General features: G+C 39.2%; 1 protein-coding gene and 1 long non-coding RNA gene across 3 annotated transcripts; one reads left to right on the forward strand and one right to left on the reverse strand.

Annotated features, from left to right (window-relative positions):
- Positions 1 to 835: 835 nt before the first annotated feature.
- LOC103401043 (probable protein phosphatase 2C 46) lies at positions 836 to 4440 on the reverse strand. The gene is made up of 5 exons (XM_008339747.4): positions 3919 to 4440; positions 3048 to 3462; positions 2450 to 2817; positions 1612 to 1848; positions 836 to 1352 (listed from the first exon to the last, which is right to left on the reverse strand). Exons 2-5 carry the CDS (start codon positions 3364 to 3366, stop codon positions 1092 to 1094), a joined length of 1185 nt encoding a protein of 394 aa, XP_008337969.1. The 5' UTR covers positions 3367 to 3462; positions 3919 to 4440; the 3' UTR covers positions 836 to 1091.
- Positions 4441 to 14122: 9682 nt separating this feature from the next.
- LOC139192496 (uncharacterized) lies at positions 14123 to 15421 on the forward strand. 2 transcript variants are annotated; one of them, XR_011576693.1, is made up of 5 exons: positions 14123 to 14311; positions 14438 to 14492; positions 14576 to 14673; positions 14757 to 14854; positions 15030 to 15421. It is a non-coding gene; the product is annotated as an uncharacterized lncRNA (long non-coding RNA). The 2 variants fall into 2 exon arrangements; XR_011576692.1 differs by having other exon boundaries at positions 14146 to 14311; positions 14419 to 14492.
- Positions 15422 to 18070: the final 2649 nt, after the last annotated feature.

The following is an 18070-nucleotide window of genomic DNA, read 5'->3' on the forward strand; positions in this document are numbered from 1 at the left end:
TCCTTTTTAATATTTTTAAACAAAGAATTAATGGTTAAAGTGTCTAGAGTAGTGGATAATCCGGAGCACACAAGAGAGTACAAAAGATCCGAGCTTCAAGAAAAAGCAGACAGATTAGAGATCCTTTATTCCCCATAATCTCTGTTAGGGTTTTGTACAATTAGTTTATAGTTTCCTGCTCATTGCTCCGTACTTCCATGTTTAACTAAAGAAAGAAAAGGTTTTCAATCTCATCCCTTGATTTTATTTCAGAGCCAACATCCATTTAGGGAGGACCTCTAGATACTCTACCAAGACATCCCAAATGAATAACAGTGTCTTGGTTTTACACGTTCCAACATAACATCGCGTAATTATTCTGGAATGCAACGTTTGCATACCAGGAGGTATAAGGAAGTGTGTTCTCTTCTTCCATTTAGGAGACAATAGGTTCATCGTCTTTGCGACATCCTACGTTACTAATACATGGTCTTATAATAATAGACTAAGACACCACGCAACAGTACACTCGTTCCACACGGCCAAATTTATAAGATATCTGTGGACCCAACAAACCACACATTCAGGGTTAAGGAAGCTGGATCAGGATCCTGAGCAAACCCAACAAACCGTTAAAATTTGATCCAACAACTACAATTATTATAACTTTTAGAAGGACCCCTATTTGTAACCATTGAATCAAATTTCAACGGTCCGATGGGTTTGCTCAGGAAGCTCAGCCTCCTAAGCTCAGGAGACGATCCTGATCCAAGGAAGCTCTATGTTGCAGCAATTTGATCTTCGGGCCATCCTGACAATTTCAGAATTCAAGAGAAAAAAAAAATTGTAGAGAAGATTATGTCCTCAAGAAAGAATCTTTGTCTGTCACCTTTGTAGCTCTACATCTTTTGGTTCTTTCATTTTATATCTTTGCTCAATATCTCATAAACTAAAAAAAAATTACATGTTCAAGTTAATTGTTACAATGTACAGTGGAAAAAAAATGACTGCACCTTCTCTTACCTCTCTCTCTCGGATGTACAAGCTGACCGTTCACCGGAGTTCTCAGAGGGACACAACAATAGATACAATATTTCATGAACTGGCTCCCATCAGGTATCCATGGGCGTAGAACATGGGGCAAGAGTTTTTGATGGTATATGAACACCGGTTCCTCTCACGGACAAAGTAGGGCCTCTCGTTGAGCTGGCTCGCCTCACAAGGTTCGAGTCAAGGAATAAGACTATGACCGTTATGTCGTCGTGGAAATGCCGGCGGACACCACGCTCTATTTTCTTCAAGTCTGAGTATCTCATTTCTCTTTTCTTAGCTGCTTCCTGCAAGGCAGTTTTCACAAGCCTCCGAGCACTTCCCTGAAAACCAATAAGCAAGTAAAATCATGTTCCTTCTCTTTTTAACCACTCGCAATATGGTGTTTGATGTACAATTCTACACTATTCTGCGGTGCTCCTGTATTCGTAGTCATAAACTCGATTCTATCAATATAAGCATTTATATCCTCCTCAAAGTCCACTTTGCCCATTTGGCACATAGACCCCAAATATAGCCCACCATCTAACTGGCTATTCAAACATATTAAACAAAATCGAACTGCAGAGATAAGTAAATTACGCTGCGTGGGTGATTTTGAACAATATCAACCGCCTCCTGGTTGGTAAGGTGCTCCCACAGCCCATCGGAAGCAAGTATGAGAAACTGATCATGTGGTTGAAGTTCATGCACAGAGATCGATGGTTCAGAGCTTAAAATTGGCCTTTTAAAAGGTTCTCGCAACCGAAACTTGGTATACAAAGGCGCCCTGTTAAATTCAGCCTTTTTAAGATACACATCACCAATGGATCTAGAAACCTGCAGAAGAAAAATATCATGACCCTTAATATCAATAACAACCAAATATTCAATTAAGAACCATAATTTTGATTCATTAAACACCAAAAATAAAGTAATCTTAGAAAAGAAAATGCCACTTATGAACATAACCACGAAACTCAGTAACACCCAGCATGTGCTTAGTCGTTTCTACCACAGAAATAGAAAATTAATAGCAGCTCTACGCCAGCCCCAAAAAGAACGGAAATTTATCACTGCTTGAAATTTGAATCAATCTCAGGCCAGGTATTATCCCGCCATGGATCATGTTTGATAATTACCCACATGAAATCTTTATTCTTTAAATGAAAACAAACATTAGCCTACAAGCCTATGTAGTAGCTCAAACCAAAACCAGCATCTTAGTCCCCTAGCATGGTAGATGTTAACATCATTTTTTTTTTCTATTGGGAGCCACAGTTCTCCATCTAATAATCCAAACTGATTAGTCATTTCAATCTTCTTCTTCAACAATTAAACGAGTCAATATTGAATTAGCTTAGGAAATAGGAAAGAAAGCACTTTACCATGAATCATAGAATCTGTGATGGATAAACTATAATTAACGCAATGAAGTTACCTGTATCAAGCCCTTCACACGCCATACGTTATGCTTTAAAACTACAATACGTGAGTCATCAGGGTGCAAAGAATGCATTTCCTGTCGGACAGATTCTATGGCCACATTGTGCTCTGATGACAACTGGATGGCACGAACCTCCCCTGTAGCCTTCATAACTCTCCCCAGCACAGCACGGGAGTCACCAACGTTGGCAATGTAAAGGGTGCCACTGCAAATAACACCAGCAAGGCAACAAGAACCAACAGCTGCAATTTGGGGTTTCATAGGCCATTGTTTGGTAACAACAGAGAGGAATCCCTCTTCTGTTGCTTGATATGCTTTACGCATCACGTCTACTGACATGGACTGTTGCTCTGAAGTGAACCCTGAAAATAAACCAAGATTAACAGAATTGTCAGCAATGACTTCATTTCAATCCTAAGAAATCATCAATCAGAAATAGATAATACACAGCCCCTGAATTGTAGTAAGGAGCTTCATTTAATTCCGTGATAATGAATCCTAACATGGACTAGTTTGAGTGAATCGAATTTAATTTCCCTAAACACACTTTTTCGCTAGAAAGTGCATTTGGGACTGGGATGAAGTAGCTTACGTTTTAGATGCTGGAATAGGTGATCATTGATGTAACGGGAGGTCTCAGGACCACCATGACCGTCATATATTCCGAAAAAGGTGCCATGCGGGCCAGACTCGAGCGAGCTCAAGGGACCAGACTCAACCTGGCTTTGATCCTCAAGCAAATTGTTGGCCTGCACAACAGCCATTGAAAATTCACCATTCATGTGCTGCCCAGTGTCTTTGTACCAAAGTAGCCCTTCTTGTCTGCCAGCTGCATCCGAACCTGCGTGTCCATACCGGTCCAAGGAAGGCAGCCAGCAAGCCCTCAGAATGTTCATCAACCTTGATAACATCCCTCATTTCACCTCGGCCAGCCTCCAATGCTTCCACATCCAAAATGGATGCAATCCCTCTCACAACCAAAGACCCCACCACACCGGCCACCTCTCCTGAAGACCAAAAAATCGAATATAAAACCCAAAACCGATCAATTAATACAGTAAAATTAAAACAAGTTAATCAAAATTCACCACACACTTAACCAAAGATTCAAACTTTACAATGCAAAATTAGTTAACAGGCTCATTCAAAATATGATCAAATGATAAAATCAGGCATGAAATATCAACCCCATCTGCATTTCTACTAAATACTACCTTGAAAACAAAGAAAGCAACACAACCAACATACAGTTTTGGGAAAACAGTGACAGTCACGGCCACCACTACTTTACACACCAAACTTCCACCACACAATTATCTCTACACGCCCAAAGCAACCTTAACTTTACCCACTAACAAATTACTACACTTTCCAGTTACCCGATAACAAATTACTGAACTTTTTGATTACCCAATAGCAAAAACAGCACATCAGAGAGTAAAAACCAAGAAAAATCAACTCACAGTGCAAAATTAGGCAGTTTTGATGTCAGCTACTGAACCTTGGCTGGTGAAAACGACGGAGATCTAAATGAAACAGAGCAATACATGTGGGTGTTTACGCGTTAGATCTGCAGATCCATCAAACTTGAAAACTGTGGGCAAAAGGGTTTTTGGACAGGGGTCACTTCTGCTTTTGGTTTTGAAATAAACTTTTATGGTTTTTTTTTTCTTTCTGATTTGGGATTTTTCTTGTGGGTGTAACGCAGAAGGGTGGAGGAGGAGGAGGGAGAGGAAGAAGAAAGAGAGTGATTTTATTCAGGGGAGCTTTCAATCAGTGTGATTGAACGAACTGAAACTCTCTTTTTTTATCCTCTCCTTTTCTCGGCTGAGAAAACCCCTTCAAGAAAGGAATGTGATCCACACGTTCCTTTTACCCCTCTCATATTTTTTTAATTTTTGACTTTCAGATTAAATGAATTGAAAAAAATCAAATGACAGAAATTAATAAAAAATATGAAAAAAAATAAAAATTAGTGTATGGATACCTCCAACCTAAAGAAAAACCAACAAATCGATGGGTGAGAGCCAGCAATGCATATGGGCAGTCCATGGGCTCCACATAAACCAGAGAAAGAGAAAGTAGATAGAAAGATGTACAATAATTTAATATTCTTTTAATTGAAAATTATGAAAATATAAACATAAATTTTTTAATTGCTTGAAACTCTAAATTGTTAAATTATTTTAAATTTTGTCTGCCCAATTGAGATATAAAAATTTGGAAATGGATTAAATATATGCTAGTTCGTCACTGTGGTAAAGGATACCTTGTCCGATCTGCACTGTTTGGCCATTCACTTTGTCAATCATTTCATGAAATGGAAAGTTACAGTTGTCTTTACAATAAAAGTTTATAAATTTACTTTAGGTGTATGAAGTTAAATTCCATCAAATTTAAACATAACTTAATTATCAAATTTCTAATGTTTTTTTTTTTTTTGTCAATGTAGTGTTTTGTTAACGTATATGCTTCTAAAAGTTGATCGTGTGTGTTTAGAGGGGATTAAAATATCATCTTTTTTCAAGAGTTTGGAGTATTACAATTTCAAAAAGTGGCTTTAACTTGTGAGGGAAAAAAGTACTTTCTCTTTCTATCCATTTCAAGTATGTCATTTTTTTTCAAAATATTACTTGAGTGGTATGGTTCACTTGACATGTTATTTCTTTTAGCAATATGTTACGATATGGCAAAGACCAAAAATGCCTCCATGGTCCATGGTGTGTGACATTTTGATTAAACATGCTCATTCAAATGATCATTACTTAGTAAAATACAAGTGAATTCTGATAAAAAAACACTTAAGTACTTTTTTGGAATTCAAAATAATTTCACTAAAATATTTTACGTCATTTTAAAAACAAAGAACCCGATATCATTTTACAATGAGTTATGTTTTGTATCTTTTGCATGTAAATGACTTAAAAAAACAGCTAGAAATATTCTTTGATTGTTTGACGAATCGAATCTCAAAAATAAACCACTCAACTGCCTTAAACATTACACAATATTCCAAATAAAGTTTAGCAAACACATTGCTTGTGGGTTTGTAGTCTTATTTATTATACAACTTTGTTACGTGTTTGTTTTGAGTATTATTTTGATTCTTGAACATGGTTTGTGTCTGATGACAATAACAAAAGGAAAAGACTTGGCTGCTGAAAAATTCAGCAGCACCTCCTGCTGCCAACCAATCACGGCTAGACACGTATCCAAATTGTAATTAAAAAATGAAGAAATTAGGTTTTCATCATTTCTTTTGCTACTCCATTGATTAAAATCGTATTCCTTTCCATTTTTTATCAATGTCCTTGGGTATTAATAACATCATTAATTATTTCAATAATAAAATATTTTTGTATTTCTTAATATATTCATTTAATGTTAAAAATGTTACAATTAGTATATTTATATTTATAACTAAATTTATTATCATATATTTTTAGTTTTAGTTTGTACCCATTTTTAATTTGTAATTCTTTTTTAATTTGTACCAATTTTCTTTTTAGTTTTAATTTGTACCCATATATTAATTTCTTTTTGTGCCCATATTTTTTAAAGTTTATTTGTATTTGTACCCATATTTTTTTTTATTTGTACTTTTTAATTTGTACCCACTTTTAATTTGCAACATTTTTTTTAAATTTGTAGTATTTTCTTTTTAGTTTTATTTTGTACCCATGTATTAATTTCTTTTAGCGCCTATATTTTTTAAAAATTCATTTGTACTCATAATTTTTTAATATTTTATCTGTACCCTAATTTATTTACAATGTACTCATTCTTCTTTATTAATGTACCACTTTATTATATGTGAAATGTACCAATTTTTTTTTGTAAAATGTACCAATAATTTTAACACTATGGATACATTCTTTTGTCATTTATTATTTCTTATTTTTACATAGTTTTTATCCATTTATTCAATCAAAATGTTTGAATTTTTTTTATTGTAACCGTTTCTAATAGTATTATAATGAGGGATTTTAAATTTATAGGATTATAAATCTCATAAAATATCAAACAATTAATGTCAAAACTATAAAAATATTAATATTAATTGTAATATAATGAGGTGTACAAAGTCAATATACTTTGATCAAACTTTAAAGACCATTAAGGTTTTAGTCAAATAATATTAAGGATTAGGGACCACATCCAAAGTATCCCTTAAAAAATTCACAACTTAAGCACATGTCTAACCGTGATTGGTTGACAGCATGAGGTGTTGCTGAATCTTCAACAGCCAAGTCTTGTTCATAACAAAAAGAAAACGGTTTGTGTCTGTGACCTTGTGACTTGTTTGCATACGTGTCCATGCATCAACTGTCTGTGGGACACGTGTCCGCACATAATCACGAGAAAGTGGTAATCATTTTATGGAGAGAGTTGAACGTAAAATAATATTTATATAAAAATCTTAGATTTATGTTGCATTTTATTGCGCCAATTTCCGAGCAATACGTATATTTTGGGTGTACTTTGTCTATTTATTGGGTTATTTTTCTTATATTTTCTATCCTAAGATTCCACCCTAGCATGGAACTGTTGATGAATATCCCAAAATGATAAACATCTATAGGCAAAGAAGGATTTTTTTTTTTTTTTTTTTTTGGTCAAAGAGAATTTTTATAACAAAGTAGAGAATGACAAATTAAAAAGACTCCTCAGGTAAAAGAGAGAAATAAAACAGCCCAAAAAAGGGGACATTACAGACAGGACGCCACATATGCACACAGTGCATGAGTAAAGGTTCCCATCTATACCAAAAGTAAAAAATTACATAGAATTCCAAAAAGCTAAATTCCAATTGTAGAGTTTTAAAAGTGACCACACAAAATAACCTAATAATCCTAAACAGATCTTCGTCCGCCGCATACACGGCCGAATCAGTGAAGACACCACTGCAAGGTGCACGGCTCAAACCCATCGTAGTCACTATGTTGGGGAAAAAGTGCCAAATCTTCAGATCTAAAAAAACCACACCAATAACGAAAGCCACAATTCTAGCCCTTAGCCGATACCAAACACACAAAGGACGTTTAAATGCCCAGAACCAAGTTGTAACCAAAAATAGCAAAGAAGGATTTTAAGTACAACTGTTTGTGTTTTTTTATCCAAGTTTGGTCGTCTATATTTCATGTATAAGACTTGTCATAATATTATTGTATGTGTGTATGGAACGGAAGAGGATCCTCTATGGATCCACTTTGTGAAAATTTCTTGCCGTTCATCGTATATCGTGCAGTCAGTTTTCTTCAGATACTATTTGTGTTTTAATTTTAAATAAAAAAAAGTCAAATGATTTATGATCGCACGATATACAATGAATGGCTAAGATATGAAGATCTCTAGGATCCTCACAATTTAGATCCGGATTGTGACAACCCGTCTCTAATTTTTTGATTTTATAAATTTTAGAATGATGAAAGGAAGAAAATGCCCTAGAAGTGAGATAGTTGACTTTCGTTGACCATTATTTCGTGACGTCTACGAGCTTCTATTTTACCGTATTCTCAAAGTACTTGACGATACGAACGCGTAGGCGCAAGAAGAATCCAAATAGAAGCTACGGTTAAAATTTTACGAAACATAGAATATTGAGGACAAATTGGTAATTTCATGTTTAGAGATATTTTGTATTGATTTGTGAGACACGTAAGGCCCACACCCCACTCTTGCCCTATTCCATATCCTCACCCTCTAGAGATCTCAGTCTCTCTCTCCCATTATTTCTCTTATTTTCAAACTCTATCTTTCTCACTAAGACTCTATTTCCCTTTCTTTCTCGCATGTCACTCATCATTTCTCCCTCATTCCTCCGTGTTACAGAGACCGACAAAACACGACCACTCCGACAAGATCCTTTGTCAATGAGCTACCCCCGCTGACGGCCACAACTTGTCTCCCATCTCAAACTTTCTAAGACTATCTCATCCAAAACTCTATACACTCCCCGTGCACAGTAACACCGAACCACCATCACTCGACTACTCCAATGAGTTAGACCATCGGACCACCACCGTGCCTTGTCTTTTCTTATCTATGTAAGCTCAGACGTGTAGCTCGACACTAACAAGAACTTTGCCATTGTTCATCATCTCTTTCATGGAACTCCAGCAAGATTTCTCAGTTTTCCGACTTGGGTAAGTTTTGTTTTTCCTTCCATTGGACCTTAGTGATGTTCTAGTTTCGCTCAAAACCTTGAGATTGTGTCTTGGTGGTGTTTTGGTGTAGTTACATCTCGGGGAAATTTTCCCCAGAAATTTTGGAAACTTGGAACCTTGGCCATTAGGCCATTTTTAGAGATTTTTTTCGGCCAACTCCGACCGTATCTCAGCCTCGCTCCAGTATAGATCTATTCCCTGCATTTACTACTTCACTTAGGTTTTTTAATCATAAATTTTGGTTGAGATTTGAACTCGTTTGGAGCTCTGGAAGTCGGCGGTTCAACCTGCAAAACACAGGTCCTCGTGAAAAAGGCAAGTACATTTGTACTCACAGGCACATGGGCGCATGTGAGGGAGCCACCGCAAGTGGCGTGTGCAGCGGCAAGTGGAGGAACTCGAGGTCCCTTCTTAGGTTTCTCGACGTGCCGAACCCGAATCCACCATCTGTTTTCTGAAATTCGATCATTTAAAATGGTTCATTTATTAGCCATACTTTTTACAAATACACATTTATATGTTAGTACGTTACGTAAGTAAATGAATGGTTTCGTTTCTAGGCGAAACGCATCGCAATGACTCTCAATGCTACGAGGTGGGTTCGACTCGACGACATGATTTGTGAGTGGGTCTTTTCTTTGATATATACATATATATGTTTAGTTTCCATATATACATCTAACAATGAACTTTCTTTATGATTGCCGTAATTAAATTAACGTTTATGGTAAATGACGTAACAATAAAAATTAGTAAGTCGTTATAAACTATACGAGATGCTTTAGCTAAATTTACGGCGATGAATAATGTGATGTTAACTAGAGTTATCGAATCATTGTAGCATGACTATGTTTATGTTATCTACTTATCGTTTGCTGCACCGGTGTTGGTACTCGCCCAGGCCAAGGCCAGTCTTTCACGTGTATGTACACATCGCACTATACGCTCACTTTGGATCCATTGTAGGTGCCAGTCCTGTCTTAGAGTGTTATAGGCAATTAAGACTCGTATATGCTACGCATAGCACTAGTCTTCACGTGATTGTAGTACTAGAGCGTATATCATTGTTACACTCAGTCATGTTCATGTCAAAATACCTCTGCATGAACTCATGTGTCAGCATGTGTTGATAAGCACTTGATATGATATGGTTGCTTATGCGAGATTATGTTGATTACGGACATCATGCGTTTACTTACGAAATATTGTGCTGTATTGAATCTTGAGATATTGCAGGTTACGGTAAGTACTTTCTTACTATACGTAGTATGTATATTTTGGAAACTATACTTATTTTACGGCGATGAGTTATTATGTTTTTGAAAATGTTTTTACAAAACTTTTTTTTTAGGCCCACTCACCCTTGTTTTTCACCCCTTTAGGTTTTAGCGCTGAGCTTTTGTGTCGACGAGGATTCTTGGCAAATCTTGGTATAGGTGGCTACCTTTTATGGTATAATTCTCATCCTACTTTACTGTACTCTACTTATGCTCTATCATCACATGTGAAATAGGTTCATTCCCGCTCACAAGCGCACTCTTATATTTAGGCAGTTTTATGTTTAAATTTATTCACATTTTCCGCATCACTACACTTTATGGCTTTGTCACTCTCCAGGTATCGATTCGGAGTTCAGGTGGACATTCCTGGTCGAGGTGTGTCACGGATGGAATCCAATTTCAGCATGGAATATGTTGATGCACAAAATCAGCGAAGACTTTGGTACAACAGAAAGTGTCAGGTTTTATGACCTTCGCTTGGTTGCTTCGGTCACTAGTGAGGATAAGTACGTAAATGAATAGAGACAGAGAAGCAAACACAGGATGTACGTGGTTCACCCAGATTGGCTACGTCCACGGAGTAGAGGAGTTCTTATTAGTAGTGAAGGGCTTACACAAGTACAAAGGATCAAGCTCTCAATTTAGTGAGTTCTTGTGAATGATTTAACACAAATGGCATTAGGCAATATTGTGGGGGAATGACCCCTATTTATAGAAAAACTTGTAGCTTTGTCACATTGACATGTGTCATGTTATGATTGGTTCTTGATGTCGACACGTACTGCGCTCTGATTGGCTTCTAATCTTGACACGTGTCGAGTAGTGATTGGTCTCCTGGTCGGAGGGGAACTCTTCTGGGTCCTTGACAGTATAGCGTTGGCCGATGCTCGGTAGTTTCGGGATTGGTCAAGTATGGTACAAACAGTGCTCCCCTAAGTTCCCGAGTGAGGGAAACTCCTCGGTTGGGGACTTGCAAGATCCAATCCCTTGAGTAATCACGAAATTCTAAGTACCGAAGTGTGGTCTGATCTTCATCTGCCCTTCTCTGGAAGTACCTTTCCTCCATCCGGGAATGGTGTATTTAGCTGATGTTGACGTACAAGGTAATGTATCAATTTCACTTGAAGCTTAGTTGTAGTTTCGGGCTTAGTCAAGTGTGATACAAACCCTGTAGTAGGAGTCCCCCAAGTCGCCGAGCTAGGAGATCTGCCGAAAGAGGTGACAGACAAGGTAAGCAGTCAAACTTCCAAGTAAGCAACCCAGGATCAGAGGTTTGACTTCGGCTTCCGGTTGATTGTTCTCCTTCTCCTTGTCTCTCATTCAACTGCCAGGATAAGGAGAAGCAAATGGATAAGAGATGATATGAGATACTTTTGCTTTTGAAGAAGTAACTTTCCACAGGCTTATTCTTGAACTGTGCTGGAGGGTTTTCTGGTGCCCTTCAGAGTATAAGGCCGACTCAAAAATTTGAGGGTCAAAACAAGTCCATCAAATCTAGAGTACGTTCGACCTTGATGATATGGGATACTTTTGCTGTTGACGGAATAATGAATGTGGTATGGAAAGGTGTCGTGCTGTAGTGATCTGTTTCAGCTCACCGTTGAACCTTCTGCTTCAATCTTTTGCATGGCAGAAGTGGTGTGCAACCTTTGCATTTAAATGGTCCTTCAGAACATTCCTTCATAGTGACTCATCCACGCTTGGCAGCTTCAGTGTAAAGAGCCAATATCTGATCAACTGTCATGAGGTATTTGCCGGTGGAATTCGTGACCTTGACAGCAGTTGAGGATGAGTACTCAAGAGCAATGCTAAGTAAGCAACCAGGCAAAGGCTTCAGGCAGTCAGTTCCAAATTGGAGGTTTGATTTCAGGTTCCGACTGACTGCTCTCTTTCTCCTTGTCCTGCAGGTGTGGACAAGGACAAAGACAAAGATAGGGAGAAAGCATGATATGGGATACTCTTGCTTTCGACCCTGATGATATGAGATACTCTTGTTCTTGGTGTGGCTTATTTGCTGAGGTATTATCGGGGGGAAATAAAGCTGAGTATTTCGAGAGTTTATGTTGAGGGTGCCTTTTCGAATGCGAGAAAGGGTTGAGCATTTTTGCAGGTTTGCCTGTCCGTTGAGGAGGGAGGTCAATGTATATAGGGATTTCCCAATAACAAGTAGTAATGCTATTCCTTTACCCTTCTTGGTCACAGCAATGTAGTGGGAGTTGCCAGCTTCACGTGTTTTAATTTTGTCAGAGCACTTTGAAAAAGTGGTATGTGGTATCTGGAAAGCTGATATTACGTGTGAAGATTACAGACAAGCTTTATCTAAGGAAATCTGGCTCTCGAAGTTCTGAGAGTTGTGCCTCTTCGGTTTTCGAACAAGCAATCCCGTCGAGGATCTGACTCTCGAGATTCGGAAAGCGGTGCTACTCCGGTTTTTGAGAAAGTAATTATGTTAGGAGTCTTTTCTCGAATGTGAGTAAAGGTTGGACGTTCTTGCCAACCTGTCTTGCCGCAAAACACGGAGGTCGACACACATAGGGACTTTCCAGTTGTCAAGCAATGGTGCTGTTCCTTTACCCTTATGGGTAATAGTAGGGTAGCTGGAACTTCGAAATTCTCGTGCCTAAACTTTGTCAGAGATCTTTGATAAAGTTATATGTGGTACCCGAGGAGTTGATGATGCATATGGAGAGCGGTGATTGAACAGTAAGATTCACGTGCTTTCTACTTCACCAGAAATCTTCGACAGAGTGCCCGTAATTTCCGCAAAGCTGATTGCGCATGTGACAGGTGCTGACGAGGCTGAAAAAGCAGGTGCTTCTTCGATTTCTGAGATCGGCCCTCGTGGTCTCTGAGCAGCCCAGCTTTTGAGAAAGCAAACGCCTCTTCGATTTCTGAAGCTCCGTCGAGTGCAGATTTTTATAGAGGCTGGCATTAAGTTCCACAGCACACTTGAATCTCTACCAGTAGAAGCTCATTTCTTGCACTTCTAAGATCTTGATTTGTCTGACCTCTTCCCTCTTCAACACATTTGAAAATGTCTGGACCCTCCGACCGTCGTTTTGACTTGAACCTTGGAGAAGAGACAGCCACGCCTTCTCCAGACAACATATGGCGCCCATCCTTCATATCCCCTACTGGTCCTCTTACCGTTGGGGATTCTATGATGAAGAATGATATGACCGATGCAGTGGTGGCTAGGAACCTTCTCACTCCCAAAGATAACAGACTACTTTCCAAACGGTCTGATGAGTTGGCTGTTAAGGACTCTCTGGCTCTTAGTGTTCAGTGTGCAGGTTCTGTGTCTAATATGGCCCAACGCCTATTTGCTAGAACCCGCCAAGTTGAATCATTGGCTGCTGAAGTGATGAGTCTCAAACAGGAGATTAGAGGGTTCAAGCATGAGAATAAGCAGTTGCACCGGCTCGCCCATGACTATGCTACAAACATGAAGAGGAAGCTTGACCAGATGAAGGAATCTGATGGTAAGGTTTTACTTGATCATCAGCGGTTTGTGGGTTTGTTCCAAAGGCATTTATTGCCTTCGTCCTTTGGGGCTGTACTTGGTAATGAAGCTTCAAATGATGAACCTCCAATGCCTCCTCCTTCTGGGGTTTTGTCAAGTACTGAGGCTCCGGATAACCACCCTCCGGTGCTTTCTCTTTCTGGGGCTCTACCGACTGCTGAGACTTCCCCTAAGCAACCTTTGTGAAGGCTCCCTTTTGTTTGTTTATTTTGACTCATGTATATGTACATATTTGTGGCTTATCGAAAATATTAATAAATAAGCTTTGCTTCATTTCAATATATTGTGTTAAATACACCAAAGCCTTCTTCATAAAGTTCTTTGAATTTTTGCTTTTGTTGAAACCTGTATTGTTGAAGCTTTGTGAGTGAAGCATGTAGTTTGAGATAGTGTTCCCTTAATTTCCCGAGTGAGGAAAACTTCTCGGTTGGAGACTTGAAAAATCCAAGTCACTGAGTGGTTGTGAGACTGCCGAGTATTAAGGTGCAGTAGCATATGGTGGGAGTCCCCCAAGTCTTCAGGCGAAGAGAGTTGCCGAATGAGGTGTCTCGCTTGTTACTAATTTGTCAAAGTAACGAATCCTTGTTTCGATGTCACACATTCGCATATGCCTTATCTAAAAATATTTCCAACTTTTGTGTGTTTGATGCTGCATGCTATTGACTAGACAAGATTAAGTGCAATTAGTAGCTTTTCTCTCTTTTTCATCTTTTCTTTGGTGGAATTGCTTTTCGTTTCCACTAATCAGCCTGAGTGGATGCAAGATAACACCATTCTCTATAGCTCAGATCGCAAAGTCGTCTTCATGAAAGTTGTTCCTTATCTTGTGAACTACAACATCTCCAAATTTGAGATCCATCGGAGTAGTACAACTCCAGAAATTCAGGTATGATGAGTAACTGTTCATCAATTTTCTGTTAACCCGTCAGACTTGTTGTGAGCTTCTAAACTCCATTTTTTCTTGTTCATCTCAACATACTTTCTTCATCGAAGTTGTTCCTCACCTTGTCAGCTACAACATATCCAAATTTGAGATCCATCGGAGCAGTACAAATCCAGAAATTCAGGTATGATGAGTGACTGTTCATCATTTTTCTGTCAACCTGTCAGACTTGTTGTGAGCTTCGAAACTCCATTTTCTCTTGTTCAGATCAACATACTTTCTTCATCGAAGTTGTTCCTTAACTTGTGAACTACAACATATCCAAATTTGAGGTCCCTCGGAGCAGTATAACTCCAGAAATCCAGGTATGATGAGTGACTGTTTATCATTTGTCTGTCAACCCGTCAGATTTGTTGTGAGCTTTGAAACTCTATTTTCTCTTGCTCAGATCAGCATGCTTTCTTCATTGAAGTTGTTCCTCAGCTTGTGAACTACAACATATCCAAATTTGAGATCCCTCGGAGCTATATAACTCAAGAAATTCAGGTATGATGAATGACTGGTTATTATTTTTCTGTCAACCCGTCAGATTTGTTGTGAGCTTCGAAACTCCATTTTCTATTGTTCAGATCAGCATGCTTTCTTCATTGAAGTTGTGCCTCATCGTCTCTTTCATAACATATCAAAAATTCAGAATGAACTAATGGTTAAATATTTCCAGATCTTCGAAACATCATAGCAGCTTCGAAATCTGCAAGAATCCGACTGTCATGTTTGGAGCTTCAACACTTTAATTTCCGTCGCTCAAACAGAAATGGTTCCTTCTTGAAAGTTGTTCATATGCTCAAAAACTATAGGGTGTCCAAAATTCAGCTCCATTGGAGAAGAGCAGAGGTTGCAGAAATTTGATAGATGAAAGGAGGCGGAAGAGGGAGAGAGAGAAAAAGTCTCTTGGGTTGGATTTCTATTTTGGGGCAGATTCCAAGTTTTGTAGCACCTTCATTATTGATGAATTGCTTGTACTTTTGTCCATTATGAAACTTGGGACTTTGGCTTGTTGTTGGATCTATTATAATATGTTTGGAAACATATACATAATTGCTTGTTTGGTTATGACAGGGATGTTGTGGGTGTAGAACAAAACAAATGTTTGTGTTGACCTGTGTTTTTGTACAAGTTCAAGGGCATCTTGGGTTTTGTGAACAAAATTTGTTTATTTGGAGCAAGGTTTTGTGTTGAAGCTTTGTAGGTGAAGCTTTGGTGTTGAAGCTTTCTAGGTGAAGCTTTGATGGTGAAGCTTTCTGGGTGAAGCTATGTAGGTGAAGCTTTCTAGGTGAAGCTTTTTTAGGTGAAGCTTTTTTAGGTGAAGCTTTGTAGGTGAAGCTTTTTTAAGTGAAGCTTTTCGGGTGAAGTTTTTTGGGTGAAGCTTTGTGGGTGAAGCTTTTTAGGTGAAGCTTTGTGGGTGAAGCTTTTTTAGGTGAAGCTGTTTGGGTGAAGCTTTTTGGAGGTGAAGTTTTTTTTTGGTGAAGCTTTTTTAGGTGAAGCTTTTTGGGTGAAGCTTTGATGGTGAAGCTTTGTAGATGAAGCTTTGTAGATGAAGCTTTCGAGGTGAAGCTTTGATGGTGAAGCTTTGATGGTGAAGCTTTGTAGGTGAAAGTATGTAGAGGGAGCTTTCTAGGTGAAGCTTTTTTAGGTGAAGCTGTGTAGGTAAAGCTTTTTTAAGTGAAGCTTTTCGGGTGAAGTTTTTTGGGTGAAGCTTTGTGGGTGAAGCTTTTTAGGTGAAGATTTGTGGGTGAAGCTTTTTTAGGTGAAGCTGTTTGGGTGAAGCTTTTTGGAGGTGAAGTTTTTTTTTTTTTTTTTTTTTGGGTGAAGCTTTTTTAGGTGAAGCTTTTTGGGTGAAACTTTTTGGATGAAGCTTTTTGGGTGAAGTTTTGGAGGTGAAGCTTTTTGGGTGAAGCTTTGTGGGTGAAGCTTTTTAGGTGAAGCTTTGTGGGTGAAGCTTTTTTAGGTGAAGCTGTTTGGGTGAAGCTTTTTGGAGGTGAAGTTTTTTTTTTGGGTGAAGCTTTTTTAGGTGAAGCTTTTTGGGTGAAACTTTTTGGATGAAGCTTTTTGGGTGAAGTTTTGGAGGTGAAGCTTTTCGGGTGAAGCTTTTTGGATGAAGCTGTTTTTTTTTTTTTTTTTTTTTTTTTTTTTTTTGGCGCTTGACACGGTCTTCATTTGCTTGTTTTGTAGTGACTGTGGAAGACGGATTGCTTTCTGATTGAGAAGGGTTCCGGCATCGCTTTGCACCATCTTCATGTGGGTAATATAGGAACTTCCTTATGTTTTGATCATGCATGTAGTGATAGAATTTGTTTCTTCTTATTGTAGATGTCAGAGCCTGGAAGTTCTAGTGATGAGGGCTCTTCTAGCTTTAGCTCTAAGTCTGAGTCTGCAATGTCGGAGTCTTCAGGGTCTTTGTTAGAGTCCTGTACTAGAGAAACATTGGATGATCTTCCCAACCGTCAAACTTTAGCTATTGCTAGTTCTTCCTCCATGGCGTTGGGTGAGGGGGTTTCTCCTGATATGTCTTTGCCTCGGCGGAGGCATGGTTATAAGCCTGCGCCATCACCTCAGAGTAAGTCTTCCAAGTATTGGCATTGATCATGTATTTAAAGAAACAATCACGTAGGCCTGCCGTGAAGGCTTTGAGGGCAGTCTTGTCGTCTGCCTCGGCACACCGGGAGTATTCATGGCTGAAGCGGCCAGCATACATACGTAATGACTCGTCTGGCCTCTGGCGGATAGTGTACAGGTCATCTGCAGAGTGCAAGCAATCGGTTTGGAAAATGTGTTGGGAAACAAATAGTTTCCTCAATTCCTCAAATGAGTCGTCTCAGGTGTAAGACGACAATACCAATTTAGAGCTCCGCCAGAGAGGGTGGAGGGGAAGAGAAGACATCGCTCTTCGTCGGTGTGCATCCGGTATGCCATGGTGGACTCAAAGAGGTTAAGGTGCTCAATCGGGTCCTCTTTTCCAGTATAAAGTTGCAAGCCAAGCTTCTGCTTTGTCTTTGCTTGAAGGGGGGTGTTGAGGATCTTCCTTGTAAGAGGGCCAGGCCTGGGTTGGTTCCAGTCAGGTATTTCAGCCTGACGTTCAGCCTTCAACTTGTTTACTTCCTCAAGAAGTTGTAGGACAAGGGGGTCCTGAGCGGAGTTATGTGCCACTGGAGCTTTCTTTCGTAAATCTCCATCTCCTCTTGGAATTAGGAAGGTTTGATCAAGGGCATGTGATTTTTCCCTGGACTCGCTGTACTGGCTTCCAGGGTATGTCTGTCGGAACACCTCTGAGTCCCTTGTACCCTCATGTCTCTCTAGGACTTGTTGCACCTTCCCCAAGTTGGTGGCCGGCTCGGGCCGTGGCAGGGGACCGAGTCTCTCAGAAATCCTTGGGTCATTGATCTTTGAGCTTATATGGATGGAATTCTCTCGACGTTGCTTCAGGAAATCCCGACAATCGCGAAAGACGGCTTTCGATCCTTCTGCCCCTTCAGCAAAGAGGTGTCTCCCTCCGCTTCTCATGGTTCGGGTCGAAGCAACTGGGTTAAGAGAAGCCTCATGTTGATTATCAAATCGAGGGGTAATTTGTTCCCTATCAGGGATATCTATGTCGAATGCATGTGACCCTCCATGTTGGAGGGCACCCAGTTGATGGTTGACTTCCACGGGGGCAACAAGCTCGCATGTCTGAGCTTGCCTAGCTTCGTGGAGTGTCTCGAAGAG

The sequence above is a fragment of the Malus domestica genome, chromosome 15 (assembly GCF_042453785.1).
Source record: "Malus domestica chromosome 15, GDT2T_hap1".
NCBI classification, from domain to species: Eukaryota; Viridiplantae; Streptophyta; class Magnoliopsida; order Rosales; family Rosaceae; genus Malus; species Malus domestica.

What these genes read in the sequence shown, in the direction of transcription:
- LOC103401043 (XM_008339747.4), bottom strand. Translation starts at nt 3,366, where the DNA reads ATGTTATCAAGGTTGATGAACATTCTGAGGGCTTGCTGGCTGCCTTCC. An exon ending in GTGTGAAGGGCTTGATACAG is followed by an intron (nt 1,849 to 2,449) that starts GTAACTTCATTG and finishes TTTCTTCTGCAG; the next exon opens with GTTTCTAGATCCATTGGTGA. An exon ending in TTCAAAATCACCCACGCAGC is followed by an intron (nt 1,353 to 1,611) that starts GTAATTTACTTA and finishes ATTGGTTTTCAG; the next exon opens with GGAAGTGCTCGGAGGCTTGT.